The 18,498-nt window shown below is 37.0% G+C and overlaps 1 protein-coding gene across 2 annotated transcripts in view; it reads right to left on the bottom strand.

The window, feature by feature from the left end:
* Positions 1-627: 627 nt before the first annotated feature.
* ANKRD12 (ankyrin repeat domain 12) overlaps positions 628-18,498 on the bottom strand; it is a 58,026-nt gene continuing 40,155 nt past the window's right edge. For both annotated transcript variants that reach the window (XM_068192116.1, XM_068192124.1), the window contains 5 exons: positions 13,232-17,928; positions 7,082-7,180; positions 4,797-4,940; positions 2,215-2,310; positions 628-1,896 (listed from right to left, as the gene is read on the bottom strand). In XM_068192116.1, coding sequence (XP_068048217.1) covers positions 1,711-1,896; positions 2,215-2,310; positions 4,797-4,940; positions 7,082-7,180; positions 13,232-17,928 — 5,222 coding nt within the window. In that variant the 3' untranslated portion in view covers positions 628-1,710. The remainder of the gene's footprint in view (positions 1,897-2,214; positions 2,311-4,796; positions 4,941-7,081; positions 7,181-13,231; positions 17,929-18,498) is intronic.

Below are 18,498 nucleotides of genomic sequence, written 5' to 3'. Positions count from 1 at the left end.
AATAAAAGCAGGAACAACTCAACTTCTCCTTCCACAGGTACCTAACAAATTAAAAGTGGAAAAAAAAAAGTTACAGGGCAGGAACTACATATTAAGTGGCTTTACTGTGCTTGAGTTACTATTTATTCTAAACTGGCACTAGTAGCAACGTACAGATGGAAGGAGTCTGCTGTCCACAGAGTCTCTAGTTCCGCTGCCCGTCTGCCCTCTGCCCCAGGAAATGCCCCCTGGACATTCACACAAGCCAAGGAATAAGTTCTCTGTGGTAGATCACCTAGTCATTAAAAATCAGTTCAAAATCAAGGATTTTAAATCTCTTACTCTGAGTAACCAGCTGTCCTGCCCAAGCCTCACTTCCTTCAGAAATAATTTCACCGACATCAGATCTCAAGCTTTCCTGAATAATTTACAGCCTGAAGGGTAACAAATCTTTTTCATGAATATCTGTAACCTCCTACTAATAAATAATTAACTGTCTGCTCATTAACAGGACTAAGAATAACAAAGTATTGAATTTCACAACATGGAGAATTTTTTTTTTAACTTTTCCATTGAGTCTCCTTATATATTCCAGGAATGCTAAGGTTTGATGTATCAAGTGTTCCAATATTAAGAAATTCCAACTAATAACATGACCAATAAAATTTATTAAGTATTATATTTACAACTATTTACATTTCCCTTCAATAGATTAATATTAAAATAGACAATATACAATTTAAGAATTTTAATTCAAAGGCATTTTGTTGGAAAAAATAGGCTCTATTACGAGACCACCATATAAGAGCAAAAGGGTTTTTTGCTTTACACAAAAATATTTTCAGTATAGGAAGTTTTAGGTATGGCATTACAACAGCAGACTAATATGAAGTATGATTTTGTAAATATTACAACAGTTTAGGTGTCAGTTACTGAAGGGAAGGAGTTCAGAGTCCTGTGGAGCATGCAGTATAGTTCAATCCTCTTACAGTTATGGTGATGAAACAAGCAGCTAAATCAAACACATGCCATACAAAAAGGAACTGCCAACCAGGAACACACTACACTTAATAAAAACGACAACTTTGGTCCAATAAAACATTAGACAAAAACAGTTTTACAGTTAAAATATCTATTTTATACAGGTTTGAACATTAATTACAAGACTATTTACATTTGCACAATATGTATAAAATAAATTATTTAAAAATGAAAACAATATTACATCTTTTTCCAAAAAGAAATCTGTACAGTAATTTACAAAACATAGTAAGATTGGTTCTTTTCCTCCAAGTCTTACGCTTTCTTCCACAGGCTTTCTCATCATTTTTCTGTGGGAGTTCAACTGTTACTGAAGCTTCATAATACAAAGCTTTATAGCAGATTTTAAGTATAGTTTGCTTTTTGGTGGATGTTTTAGTTATTAACAGCTTCCAGCGCTGTAAACTCACCAGGTTTCGTCATCTTTTTCAGCAATAAGGCCTAAAGCTACAGGCTATTTTAAAACACAGATAACAGCAGTTAATGAGAATCTGAATTTAAAATCAGCATCCATCTTCTGTGTCTGAACATGTGTCTGTGCCACACTTCTCTGTAGGAACACCTGAATTATGGAGAAAGGTAGCATTCCACAGAATTAAGTGCTCTGTCTCAAAAGAGAAACACCTTTGTGCATCACTGCACCTCAGTCTCTAGCTGTCCATGGGAGGGACAGCCAGACGGTGCTGGTTGTCATATGGGTGTCAATTCAAAGTCATCATTTACATCAACAAGAGGAACATAAAACTCCTGAATTTCATAAATGCTGATAGATTTGTACGTAGCAGGATCAAGCTCTTGCAGTTTAAGCTGCCACTCCAGTCTCTGCACTGCGTTCAGCGCTGCTGCTTCGTGCTGCTGCCTCATCAAAAGGCACGTCTGGTTTAAAATCGAGAAAGAAGTTATTTAAATACTTGAAAAAATATTTCAACCAGTTTGAACACAGGAAATACCTCTAAGAGCCTCTCTGGTGATAGTAAATTATTCCCCCAGAATATATTTAGAAATTTGCAGAATTTTCCATTACACTACATGGTAACAAAAGTTAGGTTTTTTCTATACTGACAGACCTTCCTTTGTGTTGCCTCCACAGAAGCCCATGATACTGTACACAAATCTACCCTTTATTCATCTCATCTTCATGTTGACATTAATTTTGGTTTGGTTTTTTTTAAGTGGAAAAACCAAGAAGTGTACCTTTAATTTGTCAAATTTATCATCAACGTCCTGCAGCCATGACATGAACTGTCTTGCATTAAATCGATCCCTCACCGATGTTTTGCTGTCATCAGTCTGCAAAAAACAAAAATTGATTAAAACTTGATGATTCAATCTGAAACATACTTTAAAACACAAAACCTACTCTGTGGGACATAAATAGTAAACAATTCCACAAACACTACTTCCCATGGAAAAACAGATTCAAAGTACAAAGGTATATGCAAGTATAAATGTTGACCAACACTTCCACTGTGAGCCAGCTGCTCACTAAAAATGGGTATTTTCAGATCTCCTCAAGCCATTTACTCTGCTCTGGTTTTGAAATTTAGAATGGGAGGCTTAAGGATTTATACCTTAAAGTCTTAACTAATAAAAGGCAGATCCTTCCACAAAATGTCTGTCTTTTTTCTCTTTAAAATTCCGTAACAAATCAAAATCAATATCCCTCAGGGAAAAGCAAAAACATTAATAAAGGAAATATTAAGCAGCCTCATTTAACTGACTATACTTTCAAGTACTGAAAGCAATTAAAAAAATATTTTCACCATCACAATCCCTGAAAAGAGATTAAAAAATGGAATAGACCTGTCTTACGTCCTGCTTAATGAAATAGTTTTTTTTTAAATTCCAACTTTTTGAAAAGGATTTGGAATGTCATATCTGCCCACTCTGAAAAACTAGATATACTCTATGCATAGTCCTAAAGCCAGACTATGCCAATGTAACTTTTAAATGATAACCACTAAATACAAGAAGCTGCTGTTCCTCTTTCAGGGAGAAAACAAGACACTGCAGGAATTTGTACACTGAGGCAGAAGGAACAAAAAGAAGCCCAACCAAATGTGCAAAGATTGACCTTTCTAGAGAACAAAATTAGTATTTGCTAATGTGTTGACAGGAAAATAGCAGAATGCACTACAAGACAATGTTTTCTTATGCATCTACATTCTTCCCATTAAACAAATTTTAATCAAACCATCAAGCTGGTAGTATAAAACACTGATTTCAATTAATTAAAAAAATTACTTCATAATTTACTGAACATTATATGCAATGTAATTTCCTAAGAAAAATTACCACAGACTGAAACACTGCTGAAGTAGTGAGGGGGAAGGAGAGGCATTTTATTAATGCTCTTGTTATTATATAGATGGCAAAAAAAAGGCAATACTTGGGGGGTGCACACAACACCTCAACTTCGCCCCCAACAAAGATTCCTTTGGTCTCACAAAATTCAAATACCGAATCAGCTTACTTAAAACAAGCTGTAAAATGTTAACTACAAAAATTCAGTTATGTCCACAACTCATGTATTCCTCATCTCTAAAAAGCTCAAGGCCTATGAACTGGAGCAGAAATAAAGCAAAGTATATTTGGAATTTTGGAGGAGAAAAATTTTTGCCCTATGAGTTAGAAATACTAAGGAAATGATGTTTTAAAATTTATCTGTATGAAGCTTAAAATGAGACAACAATACAGTCTCCATAAACTGCTATCTCCTGCTGAATCAACTTGTTGGGCATAGCTCTAGTTCTCTAAAGACTGGGGAAAAATGTAGTAACTGACTGAAGAAATACTGGAAGCTATAATAATTCTATAAAGGGCTGCAGAACTAATGTAAAACCTCCCATATGTTGGAAATATATGTGTTTCATTTTAAAATGCCCAATATCCAATGCATCAACACTTTTGTTACACCCAAAACATCAACATTTCCTCCTTGCATTACGTGCTTCTCACAGCCACTGTAACAGGTCTCAAAATGCTGGTTCTGTGTTTGTTAGTTGGAAAAACTGTCCACAAAATACCAACAATTTTCTCTTAGAGATACAGCTGCAGCCAACTTTTGAGTGACAGTCCATACAACATACAGAGATTGTGAAGCACGTTGCTTATTTTATGTTTTAATCAGGTTCAACCCATGTTGAACATGTAAATAACAGGGCACAGGTAAGTCATATGGAGCCTGAAGTAATTCTGAAAAAGATTATTTCATCTGGTGGCATTCAACATTTCACTGTTGGTCATCTGTTATTGATGGTACAGTTCTATTGATGGACTGCCTTGTAGAGAGGAGGAAAGTATAATGTGGATATATCCATAAAACATCTCCAGATTTCATAAAACAATTTCATCACTTCACACATTACTGCATTCCAGTTATCTGGGTTACTGATAGATGTCATCTTCTATGCTGATAATTTCCTTGCTCTTGTTTAAGCTATATTCGTAAGCTTCAAAAACATGTTCTGTTTATGACTAAAATCTGTCTTTTCTTACAAAATCAGCAGAGGAATTTTCTTATTTTATCCATCTCATAATTCCTGGAGGTGAAAGAAAACCAGACATGGTACAAAATGGAAAAACCACATGCATACACCCATCTCCTCCTATTACTGTACATTAACTGAGGCCCAATATAAGTAACAACTTATAGTGGACATAATCTTAATTCCAGGCAAAAAACCAATTTTGCTATGGGAACAGGATTCTCTCTGAATACTTGAGCCAGGCTAGCAAGACCTTTTTGTCTGAAGCTGTGAAGGACAAATCTTTACCTGAGCATCCAGAGGCACGTTGTATACCTCAGCATCCAGGAGCACAGTGCAGGCACTGAAGGGCAGAGTCTGATTAGCCAAGGTCCTCGCTGCTCGGTAGTGAACACGTAAAACCTCTTGCTCATTAGAGACAATAAGCTTTTCCTACATATCAACATACAGATATACATTTAGTAAGTTAAACATTCATAAAAGTGACCACCACTAATTTAAACATTTATTTTCAGGGCTTACACTTTGAGCATTGTGAGAAATGGGCTGCTGAAGGCAGGAGGGGTTGTTCTTCTAATCAAATATGAAATTTGAATTTGATGAAGCAGAGTGTCCCATGGATGTCAGAACTGAAAACACCTTCCCCTTAGCCCTGGCCTCCACTGATGGCTGAATGTTTCCACTTATTGAGGCAAGTCCTGGCTAATGAGGGTGGTGAAAGATGAAAGGTAGGAGGAGCATAGGGTTGGGATACAGATTTGTGAATGTTAACTGTATGAAGCCTCTTACTCCAGGCACAGTGGCCAAGCAAACTGAAGCAGAAATACATTATTTGCAGGATAATTTCTTTAAAAAACAATATGCAGTAACTCCCAAAATTCACATCTGCATAAATATTCTTTCCTAAACTGAGACAAGAAAACTCACTTGACAAAACTTGACTTACAGTTGTATAAAGTGGATTTCATTTGAAGAACAGCCTATATGAACAAAATAACTAGGAATATGCACTAATTTTTAAGACACAGAAGAATGTTTGTATGTGCTTACTGCTCTACAATAAGATGTCTCTAATTTTTATCAAAATAAAAGAAGGCGCATTATAATATTATAATATATTTCCTGTTTGCAGAAAACAGGAAACGGACCACCTCTCCTTTGGTTAGAATCATCGAGTCTGCACTGGAATGGACCTTAAAGATTATCTATCTACAATCCTCCAGCTGTGGGCAAGAACACCTTCCACTAGACCAGTTTGCTCAGGGCTCCACACAGCCTGGCATTGAACACTGCCAGGGATGGGGCATCCACAGCTTCTCTGGGCAGCCTGTTCCAGTGACTCAACACCTCACAATAAAGAATTTCTTCCTAATATCTAATCTAACTTTCTCTTCTTCTGGTTTACAACTGCACCTCCCCTTGTCTTATCACTATTTGCCTGTGTTAAAAGTCACTTTCCCTCTTTTGTATAAACCCCTTTAAATACTGAAATGCCTCCATGAAGTCTCCCTGGAGCCTTCTCTTCTCCAGGCTGAACAGCCCCAGCTTTCTCAGTCTGTTCTCCAAAGGAGAGGTGCTCCAGCCCTCTTATCAGTTTCCTGGCCCTGCTCTGGACTCATTCCAGCAGGTCCATGTCCTCCTTCTGCTGGGGACCCCAGGGCTGGATGCAGCACTCTGGGGGAAGGGGGTGGTCTCACCAGAGCAGAGTAGAGTGACAGAATCCTCTCCCTAGCCCTGCTGGCCACAATATTTTTAGTTGCAACTGATTTCTTTTCACTCAGAACTTGAACCATGTTTACAATTTCTGTGCTTCTTATTTTATACTTTTCAGTGAAATACTAAATTCAAGTAAAACCGCTTCCTCAGCTGGATTTGTTAAGTCACATTGAAATTGTCAATTGCAAAAGTATCACACTGGGTTTGATGGGGCAGTTCCCTGTGGAAATCCTTATGATACACCCGTGTCAGAAAGAGGCCCTGCCTGTGCCCACAAGCGATCTGGCTCATGATACTGGCATCTAAAGCTAGGTTACCAAGGAAAAAGGGCAACCTAAAACTAAAGAATACTCCTAAACCAGTAATATTTTCTCTATTTCTGTGCTCAAAATCAGTGATGCCTACAGATGTAGTTCTAATATAATTTTAGGTAGTTTCTGAGCAGAATATTGCCAAATATGTTTTAGCCTTAGAGCCACACACGCCCTCTCAACACAAAATTTACTATATCTTCAATTCTTTTAACTCAGTCGATTTGGTTCTGAAGTCTACAACCATCATTAGCTTTCAAAACTACAGTGTGAGCCTTCCTTCCCACTGCCTCTGGGATAAATCTGGGACACAACTCAGAGCAATTAACAGGAAAAAGCTGTTGTCTTACCAACTTGAGGGTTCTGCAAACAGCTGCCCAAACCATTCCCCCCCCCACCACTTCAAAGTTTCTCCAATTAAAAAATTTGGATAGAAAGAAGATTACTTCTAAACACTGTTAAATTGAGAAAAACGTAGTCTGTTCATTGAAAAGGCAAAAAATCCTAAAGCTTAAATCCAGGACATAAAAAATCAATTAGCCTTACCCTTTCAATACTGTGCTGTAAACGTAGTTTCATCCTTACAACCTCCTGTTGTTTAAATAGTTCCTTAAGTGGGTCTGACAGTGATGGAGGTGGTGTAATCTGTGGAACAAGTTTTATAAATAATACAGTGAATGTGTATTTAACATGTTTAGCATTGCTTATGTGATCTATTAAAAAAACCCCAAGAAACAATAAACAAGGCATTTTTAAAGAAAATTAGCTTTTTACTTTCCATTAATTATGTGAATTCAATGTGTTTGCAGTAAAAGGTTTTAAGGATTCCATACCATAAAATTAATAAACCCAAGTGAAAATGGTGTTTCAACCTGTTTAGTGTTTTTAACCAGTCATTATCAGCATTCCATAGCTGTTCTTTTTAAAAGGCTATACTGTAGAATATAGGAAGAATACAACTTGCTTCCCATTTTAAACTCTTTAAAAGCACAGCTGTTCATTTTGAGAAGATAAAAACTGCCTAGCAAAATGCAAGAGGAAAGTAAAAAAAAAGTGTTGCTAAAAACACCCCAAACCACTTGATGTATTCATACAATAGCAAGAGCATTTTCTATTGCACAAAAGATAATCAACCATACTCCTAATCTTGCAATCACGCAGAACACAGGAAAGCACAAAAAGTAGACTAGAGACCCAGACAGTAGCTTGAAAAAGTGTTTCTTCCTGTCAGTTATTCAAATAAGTTTTAAAAAAACCTTATTCCTTAAAAAGAAAGTAATTTAAAAAAATCAAACAGACTCGAGTGACATATCAATGCTGTTACTGATTTGCTATACTATAAACATTTCGCATCTTCAGTCAATTATAGTAAACAACCAGGATTACTGTCTTGTCTGAGCTGTATGAAAACACTGACAAGGCACCTGGAGCCCTCCTGGCAACTGCAGAAATCAGAGGCTTTTTGAGAAGTAACTAATAAACTTCTTGGGAGTTTTAAGGCTCCACCCAAAGTTTACTTCCCTGTATGCCAGTTCTGTCTGACAGTTCAGCATGGGTTTTAACAACTGACAGATGTAAGAGCCCTGATACTGCTTTGGAAAGACCCATTCAAACTACATGAAACACTGCCTAGTACAACTGATACTCAAAAACCACAGCTCAAATACATGCCTGCAGTTACTATACCCTACTTTGTACATAACGCAAGCAGAAAGATAAATAACTCTTTAAAATAAAATAGATCCTTCAACTGTCAAGAAGTAATAAATCCATTATGGAAATACAGATACACTATAGATTAAACTAGACTATTAGTATCAATCTTGCACCTATACATCCTAGTAACAAAGTGATTTATCTACCAGAAATGCCTGAATTATTTTTATATTGGAAAATTATTTCTAGACATTTTTTTCCCAATTGGAACTTAGCCAATGTCTCTGGAATTATAGAACATAATCTGAATACCTGATTGCAGTTCATTCCTTAAATTATTATATGGCATAAAACTACATTAAACTTCTTCACATTTCAAACTACAGAACAGGATACACTTCCTTTTTCTTAGTGAAAACAGTTTGGCTCTCAAACCAGCAATGTTTATGGCATATGCCATTTTGTATAAAACATCAGTATTAAAAACAAATACACCCCCTATAGTCTAGTTTTTCATGAAGACTTTGCATTCATGGTACAGTACAATAGTGCTGTCACGGTCTTTCAATAAAATAAGACAAGATGCTTGTAAATAATATCAAGCTTTAATTTTAATAAACCCAAAACATCTCCCAAAATCTCCATTATTTTGCTTACAGAAAACCACACAGATAAGATGCAAGAAAGACTAAATAAGCTTTGGGCTTATGCTCCTGGATTTTCCAGAAATAAAAACTTCAGAGCTGGCAAGCATCCATATCACTTGAACAATTTCACAGAATCACAGAATGGTCTGGGAAGGAAGGGACCTCAGGGGTCATTGAGTTCCAAGCCCCCTGCCATGTGCAGGGATGCCACCCACTAGACCAGGTTACTCAAGGCCCCATCCAATCTGGCACTGAACACTTCCACGGATGTGGCATCCACATTTGCTCTTGGCAACCTGCTCCAGTGTCTCACCACTCTCACAGTGAAGAATTTTTTCCTGATACCTAATCTAAACCTGCCCTCTCTCAGTTTGAAGCCATTCACCTTTGTAATGTCACTAGATTTCAAATATTATAAAATGTTATTCCCTTAAATTTACAGACAGTTTAATTGCGCAACAGAAATAAGAATCAACACCACAGAAATAACCTGACAAGGATCTGATCATCTAGACAGCACAGCTATGTGGACTTTTATTTAAACATGTAGAACTCTGTTTCAGCAGATTACGTTCAGCCCTGAACACAAGATTATGTCCAAACTTGTGTGACACTGACAGGTCTTCATGACCCCAGAGATCCCTACTGCCACTGGATACATTCATAAACTCTTCACTCCCACCCAGCCCAGCAGCATCTGCCAAAATGTACAGCTAAATTTTAGGTTTGGTTACAGTCATTTACGGAATGATCTGTTTTTTCCTCTCTTCTTGGAAACTTGGGAAGAGTGAGCCTCAGATCTTTAGGAGTCTGAACATAGGATTTGGGCAGTTGCACACCACCTGCTGGAAATCCCAGCTTGTGAAGCAGCACTGGATTCGGACAAAGGAAATTGGTTTCTTTGAGACCAAAAAGTCTGACTTAAAGGTTCTGAGGGAGGAACAGCCAGAGGAGCCTCTCAGACCTTCAAGTCAAAGAAACTGTTACTAAAGAGAACACAAAAAACTGTGTAGGGAAAATACAAACACATAGGTTGGGCTTGCAAAAACAGAGCATGAAAGTGAACACTACAAAAAAAAGGTGCCCTCTGTTTTTTGCATAACCAAAATATTGAACTATTTTCTTTAAGGGCCCAGACTTCATACAGAAGAGAGGAAATCAAAGGGGCCCTGCCTGCTTCAGAGAATTCTCTGTTCCCAGTCTGAGAAATCACCCAGAAAAGCCAGACAGAACTTGGCCTTGTGCCTCTGCTCCACCTCCCTTGGAGCCAGCCATTAGAGCAGGTTTGATTGGCTAGAGCTCACGTTCAAGACGTGCCCTTCCCATCTCCAACACATCAAAATCCATCAGCAACTTTCCTGCAGACCTTGCATGCTTCAGAACAATTACAACAAGAGCATCGACTCATCATTCTATAAACCTTCAATCCCAATTTGTGCTCCTCCACTCTTCTATGTCATCCAAACAACCAGCCTGCTGTAATGCTCTATTTCATGCATTTTGAAAACAAGTTTCTGGTAATACCCCCAAAATTAGATTCTACCACTTGAGTTTCTACAGCAATGCCAGGGAGACCAGACAGAATCCCCTTTACTAGAAACATCTGCTAGATAGCCATTGGAGGCTGGCAGTGAATCATCCTGGCACCTCCTCTCAGGAGACAATACAGATAAAGATGACTGAATCCTGTAGAACTTGTAACAATCTGAAAGGCAACAGAGCCAAGTACAATTGAAATTTTCTCTGTTAGAAGATTCAGATTTGTTTCCTTCAATTTTGAACTGACCTGATGACTCCTAACTTGTGCTTTCTATTTGTACTGGTGAGAGGGAAGCCATAATTCATACATGAATATCCTCACAGCCTTACGTGATCTGGGCTGTAAATTACAATAGATAAACAAGGCTGTGGAAACAAGGTTTTAGCACACCATCTCCTAGCTCCCACATACAGCACGTCTGAAGTTCATCAGATAAACTACAGTGCATCATTAAAATTCCAATGCAGAGAACAGTAAACATACTGTTCCATACACTGACCATTCCAAGTCTCAGTGTCAGAGCTAAATATAAGATCTCCACACAGACCTACACAAAGGATATCTGTAACACAGGAATAATTAAAGAAAGAGTATCTACTTTCTCTCTATGCAAATTTTGGTTAACAGAGAATCATTAGAGAACTGAAGGAAAAAAATGCAAAACAAACATGACAAAAAGGTAATTTTACAGTTGCTTATCAAATTCTGCGTTATAGGCATAACAACATGTTATTAATATTTCAGAGACACTAAGCCTAGTCTTTATTTTCACTTTGTTGGACAATATGTACAAGAAACAAATACTCATTTCTGAGAATGAAATGATCCTTGGTTTAGCAATTCTCATTTTTATGGTATTGTAACAGGAATTATTATGATTGCAATTTCCAATGGTGACAAAATAAAATTGTTAAACTGTATACACAAGCAAATTGTATCGATAAGTTAAATCTGAACGATTACTAATTTTTGAAACAATTTTTTTTTCTGAAAGGAAACATGAAAAGTTTTATCAAAATTGTACATTTACACAAGTGACAGTAATTAAATAAAACAGTCACACTGGAAATTTTTCAGACAAGAAAACTGAATTGCTTAGAGTATCTTCTTATTTAGAGCAAAACTCATGCTTTTTCTTACACTTTAATTCTAATGAGAACAATCACCAATTTCCTAATAATTTATTTTGGTTTCTCAAAATGTATCTTCTTCTTTTTTGCTTCTAGGAACTTGAAATAAAAAGTTCCACCTGTTCTCTCTACATCTGTAGAATATTACCAGGACCATCAAAGTATATACAAAACAATGAACTGTTTAAAACATCATTACCATCAGAGCATGTACGTGTAAGGAGGCAAACCAGAAATCTAAATGAGACAAAAATTAGTAACTGTAACCCTTTAATTACATGTTTACATTTTTATCAACTTTTTTAAAGAGGCTTTCCTTTTCAACACTAATTAAAAGCCATTGAGAATAGGAAGCACACATCCATCTCTGGTATTTTCTGAGCCTGTTACCTGAGATTTTGCACTTCAATAGCTAAATTTATTTTCATTAACTCCAGAGTTCCTATTATACACAGTAATAGAGGCAGGAAGTAATTATAAGGCAGTACTTTAATATCAAGTCAAAAACTCTGCCCTCCATATAGTGTTTACACACACGTTGCCATTTATGATTGAGAATTGAATTCTATTGCTCAGGCAGGAGATGGGCCAGGGAAAAAAGATATTCCATGCTTCTCTACTTTCCACTTGTCCCAAATTGAGCACTGAAGTGTGATGCCAAAGCAGTAAGCTGTAGCTTGGAAACAGTATGTACTTGACTAGCGGCAGCTTTAATAAAAAAAAAGAAATCTGTGCCTCCAGTGATAAAGATGTTACAGAAGCTGCAACAGCTACTGAGAAACATTTGTAGACTTGGGAAAGCTGACAGCCTGGTACATCGTGGTGAAGCTTACCATACACCCCGGTTCACCCACAGACCTTGCAAAAGGTCTTGCCCACATCCTTCCTTAGACTGTAACTGGCCTGGTAATCCCCAAAAAATGAGAACAAACAGCTTGTGCAGGGAATTAAGACTAGCTGCATAATGAAGCAAACATTTTAAAATTTACACATTAAACTTCTATTCATTGCTTCATCAAAAAAATCCTCAACTCTACTGCAAAAAGCTAAAGCTTTTTACCCTCAAGTAAGGATGAGTTATCTTAGATGAGCTGACATAATAACTTGTTCATTCAAAAATGGAGAGCGTAGACCTAAACCAGTGTCTCTAAACTACAGATGTTCTTCAGTAAAAAGGCAAAAAACCTTGACATTATTTAATAAAATTATGAACACTTTAGATTGATGGATTATAAAAGCCAGGACACAGCAGATTACATCTGCTGCTTTTGAGATAGCTGGCAGGCACTCTCCTGCTTAAAACATTTGGCAACAGACTTGGTATGTTGAAGCACCACACGTCCACCCACCTCCAAACAAAACAGCTTTGACTAATAAGTTTTAACGAAATTATTGACAGCAGAAATTCAGAGAAGCTCTCAATAATTTACTCCACTTCTGAAAGAGTAGGCTTTACGTACTTTGAAATACAGTATTTATCTGTGTGCCCTTGGCAAATGTCATACACAGTTTGTCTTCTAGTAACTGTGAAACCAGTGTTTGTGTTTCCAGTGAACGGGGTTTTTAAATATGATGCTAATAATCAATATTAGTTTGACATATGTCAACTTACCGCTTCCAACAGAATATTCAGAAGCAAGTTAGGAAGAATATGGAAGTTACAAAAACAAAACCAAAACATGCCTTTCATTGCACTGCATATTGAAAGAACCATGTTACTTACAGTTGGGATGCATATTTTGCTCAGGGGATTGCCATCCAGCAGGTAGGAGCCATTGAAGGTCACATATTCATCGTAATATTGAGGTGCCTGAGGAATAACACTGCACAGCAATTTACGCTTCTCTTCTATTTTCTTCCTTATGTGCAAGTATTCAAAATAGGGGTTTGCTCTTTCAGAACTGTACGGCTGAATTTCCTCAAGTTTCAAAGAATCAACAATAGCTGCCAGTGACTGCTGGGTTTTCTCCTTGGCCTGCAGCAAAGAAGGATTTGCTTGCACAGGCTGAGGCACGCGTGACACCTTCCTTTTACGTGGATGATGCACCTGAGCATCATCATCTTCAGTTAATCTAATTCTTGCTTTCATAGATGCTGATGATTCAGACTCTTTTTCTGATGTTTGTGTACAGCCAAGAGGATTCTGCTTGCCCTGGTTAGCAAGCAGATTTGCTCTGTTCCTTGTGATTCTTTGAGGTACTTCTTGCTGTTCCATCTTCTGATCCTCAGTAACTTCTTCTTCTACTTTAACTATTTGGCTGCATTTATGCACCTCTTCCTGTGTAATCTGTTGTGAACTATTTTCCAAATTGGAGATAGAGGAGTACTGTGGTGGATCATCTGCCAACACATTTTCTTTGTCTGCAGTGCAGGGGCTTTTATTAACCAATTCATTTGTAATTCCCTTTGACACTCCTGAACTTAGTTCACAGAGTTCAGCATTGGCTTTGCTATCAACAACATGCACAGAGACCAACTTTTCTGGTTGGTCTTTTTCATTTCTAATATCTGAAGTATCTGCTGTGTTACCATCCACTTCACCCAGGGCATTCTTACAAACAACTTTACTGAATGAGTACAAATTCACGTTTAACTGTGAACTGCTATCACTTTCAGCAGTATCCTTCTCTAATGGTACCACTGGCAAATCATTCACCTTTTCATAGCCCTGTGAAACATCTCTTGCAGAGCTCTCAGAATATACAGCCATGGATGCATCAGTCTTCCTAATGTTTGAAGGGAAGAAAGCATTTTCCAGCTCTCTGGTACCGGTAGCATCTGTTTCCAAAGCAGTGGTTGCAGTCTGAACTAGATTTTGCTGCTGTACAAATGATGAATCTTGACTGATAATGCCTGGTAAAGAAACATTTTTTGACACAACTGGAAGTGGCTGGATAGGTAAAGAACAAGGCAACTGTGAAGGCAAAAATGATGCAGATTCTTGAGAACTGGAATTTCCCTTAATTTCAGGGTGCTGAGGCAAAAACTCAGATACTTGTTGCTCTTTTAATGTCCTGCTCTCAGAATTATGCACTGCTATAATGCTTTTAGCATCTTGCTCTGACACACCACAACCTGAGCTGTTAAAGTCATTGTTTAATGAATTAAGTCTGTCAAAAGGCACATCCCACAGTTTGGTTTGCTGAGTCACACCACTTTGACTACATGGTTCTAAATGCATGTTAGAGTCTTCTGAAGGGCTCATCTGAGCATTATCTTTAATGGTACTTGTCCCTGTTGTTGCCTGCTTGTTGCCAACAGCTCTATTTGGAGACGAAGTGAAGTTTGACTGCAGAACAGCCACACTGCTTTGAAAATCTCTTTCAAGTGCGCTGCACAGTAGCTCTGGTTTAGGAGAAGTGCCACCGTAAGTCTGAACTGACGGCAGAGCGTTCTGGTTGCTTTCTTCTGATGTTCGAGGCTGTTTGCTGTGTTCAGAAACTGCAGCAGGCATGCTGCATCTTCGAACCTCTATAACAGGCCTACACTCATTTAAAACCAACTTAACATCTTCAGCAGATGCTGATCTAACATACATTTGTGGGAGCCTGTTCGTGAAAGGTGGCTTAATGCGATCTGGCAACTCAGCAAGACCATCGGCCTCTTTTTCCACAAGGGCTGGTGATTTGGCACTTGCCAAAAATGGTGACTGTGAAAAAGACATTTGGGAATCAGAACCTTCTGGCATAAAGTCTGAATCGTATTCAATTAAAGGCCTTGGAGTAGTTACTGTGGTATGGCAAGAATCCTCAGAGCTCGCAACAGAAACCATGGACACTGACCTGGAGCTCAGCCCCATCTTTTCACTTTCTGATTTGGGCGATCTATTTATATTATCTAAAGCCAATGAAGTCTTTGCAACATTGACACTTCTCGTATCCACTGACTGTGATCTATTACTTGTAGCATCTTTCTGCTGTTTTTCCTTCATACAAACGTCTGGCAACTCTGAACTTTTTGAACGAATCAGTTCTTTGCCTTTTACTTCAGCTAATGACTGTTTGGGTTTTTCCTTCATTTTGTGATGTTCTGAACAAGTGCGGTTTCTCAAACGTTCCTTCTCTTTCTGTTTTATTTTTTCTTTATGCTTTCTATGCCACTGCTCTATTTCCAGATCTTTAAGGCTAAGCATTCTTTCAAAACTAGTTTGCATTAAATCATCATTGACTAATCTTTTTTCTTTAGGCCGAGCATCCTTCGATGCAGGAGCTGGTTTAGGCTTAAGTTTCTCATGTTCAAGTTTTAGTTTAAGCAAACTACTTTGATGTAGTTTATCTTTATGCTTGTCCCTCTCTTTGTATCTGTCTATATCTTTATCTTTTTTATCTTTCTCTCTACCATCTGGAGTTTTCAACAAATCATCTTTGGGTTTTTCTTTCAAAGATGACAGTTTGTCATGAACTGTTTTATTACTTTCGGTAATAGTGCATCTCCTTTCCTCTTGCATATGTTTTGAGCTTGCTAATGATGAAGTCTCCTTGTCTTTGGATTTGTCTTTTTTTTCTAATTCCTTTTCTTTAGTTTTATTTTTTTCTGATTTAGTATATTCAGATTCTTTTTCAGACTGTTTGACTTTTCTTTCAGTACAGTGTTTTTCTTTGCTTTCAGCCCAATGCCTGTCTTTATCAGCCTTTTCTTTATCATGCTTCTTATCAGTTTTTTCTTTATTTCTTTCCTTGTCATCAACTTTTTTAAGAGCGCCCATGCTTTTTACTTTATCATTTTCCTTATGGCACCTTTCTGCTTGCTGAAAACTGGACTTCTCCTTTACTTTCTCTGTATTTTCATTTACTTCTGCTTTATCTTTCTCAATTTTGTATTCATGCTTTAACTTTTTATCTTTTTCTCCATGTTTTCTTTCTATCTTTTCAAAATCTTTTTCTTTGATTGAGAATCGCTTTTCTGTCTTCTCTTTATTTTCCTTTAAATTCTTTTCCTGCTTTTCAGTATCTGTTTCTCTTTCTACTATATGAACACTGGTTGCCTCATTTTTAACACCAAAACAGAACAATTCAATTTCTTTATCTGCAAGCGTAACTTCTTTTTCTTCTTTTGTATCTTTTATTTTTTCATCCTTGAGAAACTTCTCATTTTCCTTTTTGTTCTTCTCTTTTTCTCTCTCATCTTTAATACTTCTCTCTTTCTGGAACTGTCTCTCCTTAACTAACTTATCTTCTTTTGCCACAGTTTTTTCTAGCTTTGATTTTCTGTCTGAAGAAAGAGATTCATGTTCTGTATTTATTGAAGTATCATCATTTTCATCACTTTTGAAAAAGTTCTCCTTCCAAAATTCTCTGTCAAACTCAATACTTCTTTGAACCTCTTTAACATTATCTTTATGTTTGTGTTTCTCTCTTTCCCCATCCTGTTCCTTTTTGTGCTTTTCCTTTTCTCTTTCTTTGTGCTTTAATTTATGCTTTTTTAGTGTTTTACCTTCCTTGTCCATTTTTCTCAAACTATATTCTGAATTCTCCAATGTTGAGCTATTATCTTCCTCTTTAATTTTAGGACTAGATTTTTCACCAAATTCCAAGTGAAAATCCTTTTGATGATGCTTGCTTTTTTCTTTGTACTTGCAAGATTTCCCACTAGAACTTTCTACTAGATAATCAGAATCAGTGTTGTGGTCATACCGAACTAATTCGGACTGCAATGTTATTTCAGAACCTCCTGGTGATAAGCAGGTTTTGGTGTTTTCTTGCTTTAATGGCGTTGACTGCTTTTCACTTAACCCACAGGGATGCTTTGGAGATTTTCCAGCAGTGATATGAAACAGATGTAAAGAAGAATCTTCTTTTGAGGTGAAAGACTTCTTAAAAGTTTCTTCCTCTCTAGCTTTATCTAAAGGATCTAACCCAGAAGTAGCTATATTTGTTACTCTAGCATTTTCTTTTTCTTGCTTTACTTCTTGATTCTCCTTATTTTTGCTTTGATTTTTTACTTTCCTTTTAACTTTGCCCTTTTGCTTGTGCTCGTTTGTAACCATATATTCTTTCTTCACTCTAACATCAGAATTTGATGTCTCTGAAACAGAGCAAGGAGAGACCATTTTCTTGTCCTGAATTATTTCTTCATCTGAACTTTCAGAACTTGAATACAGAACTCTAGAGGGTTTTTGCTTTTTGTTTTTGAATGATTTTGAAAAGACAACTTTTTCTTGTTTTACAAATAAGCTGGTCTTTTCAACTTCAGTTTCATCTTCTTTCCTTGGGTCTTTTCTAAGAATATGCTTGTCATCAACCATTTTTTTCATTTCATCTTCATCATCATCTTTGAACTCATACTCATCTAGAGCCGATGGAAGTGGTACCTTGCTAGGGACCGTTTGTTTGCTGTTGTTGGCTACAGAATCCTTTTCTGCTTCTGAATCAACATTCCCATCTACGCTGGAAGGATTTACAGATGGAGCTTCTTCAGAATCTAGAGTAAGGAAAGCAAAAATTAATTGAATACTAATGGGACACTTGCCATACCTCAAGACAAAAGAGTTCAGTTCAGCAGTCACCTCTTTACGAATAAAAAAAGAATAAAACCTATCTTAAACACACAGCAAAACTTCTCACTAGAATTAAGCTTTTTAAGAGAAAACAAAAGGTCATGAAATCAAAGTTCTCCCCTCCCTTTAGAGCCCTCACTTAGAGAGCTAATTAACATTTATATCTAATAAAAGTAACGCAGTTTAAATTTTGAAAACCTCATGTATTGTATAACCTGACTATTTCTAAAGGAGAATACCCTGCACAGACTGTTGAGGAATCAGCTGCTAAATAGTAACAAGACTCTATTACACATATGCAAAAATATTTGTCTTAAGATCAATGCTTTCACTAAACTGAAGTTGATTCTGTGAAGTGATGCCACAACTGTTCCTTAGAACAGAAGGACCACGCACTGTATTTCAGGCTATTCTAATGCCAAAAAAGTTAACACTACATCAGAACATAGGGCAATATGACTTTTTTCCTTGAAGTATACTGCAACTTTGACTAG

This window comes from Anomalospiza imberbis, chromosome 1 (genome assembly GCF_031753505.1).
Source record: "Anomalospiza imberbis isolate Cuckoo-Finch-1a 21T00152 chromosome 1, ASM3175350v1, whole genome shotgun sequence".
NCBI lineage: Eukaryota > Metazoa > Chordata > Aves > Passeriformes > Viduidae > Anomalospiza > Anomalospiza imberbis.
Note: the sequence above shows the minus strand (reverse complement) of the source record. Positions and strands in the feature narration are given on the sequence as shown.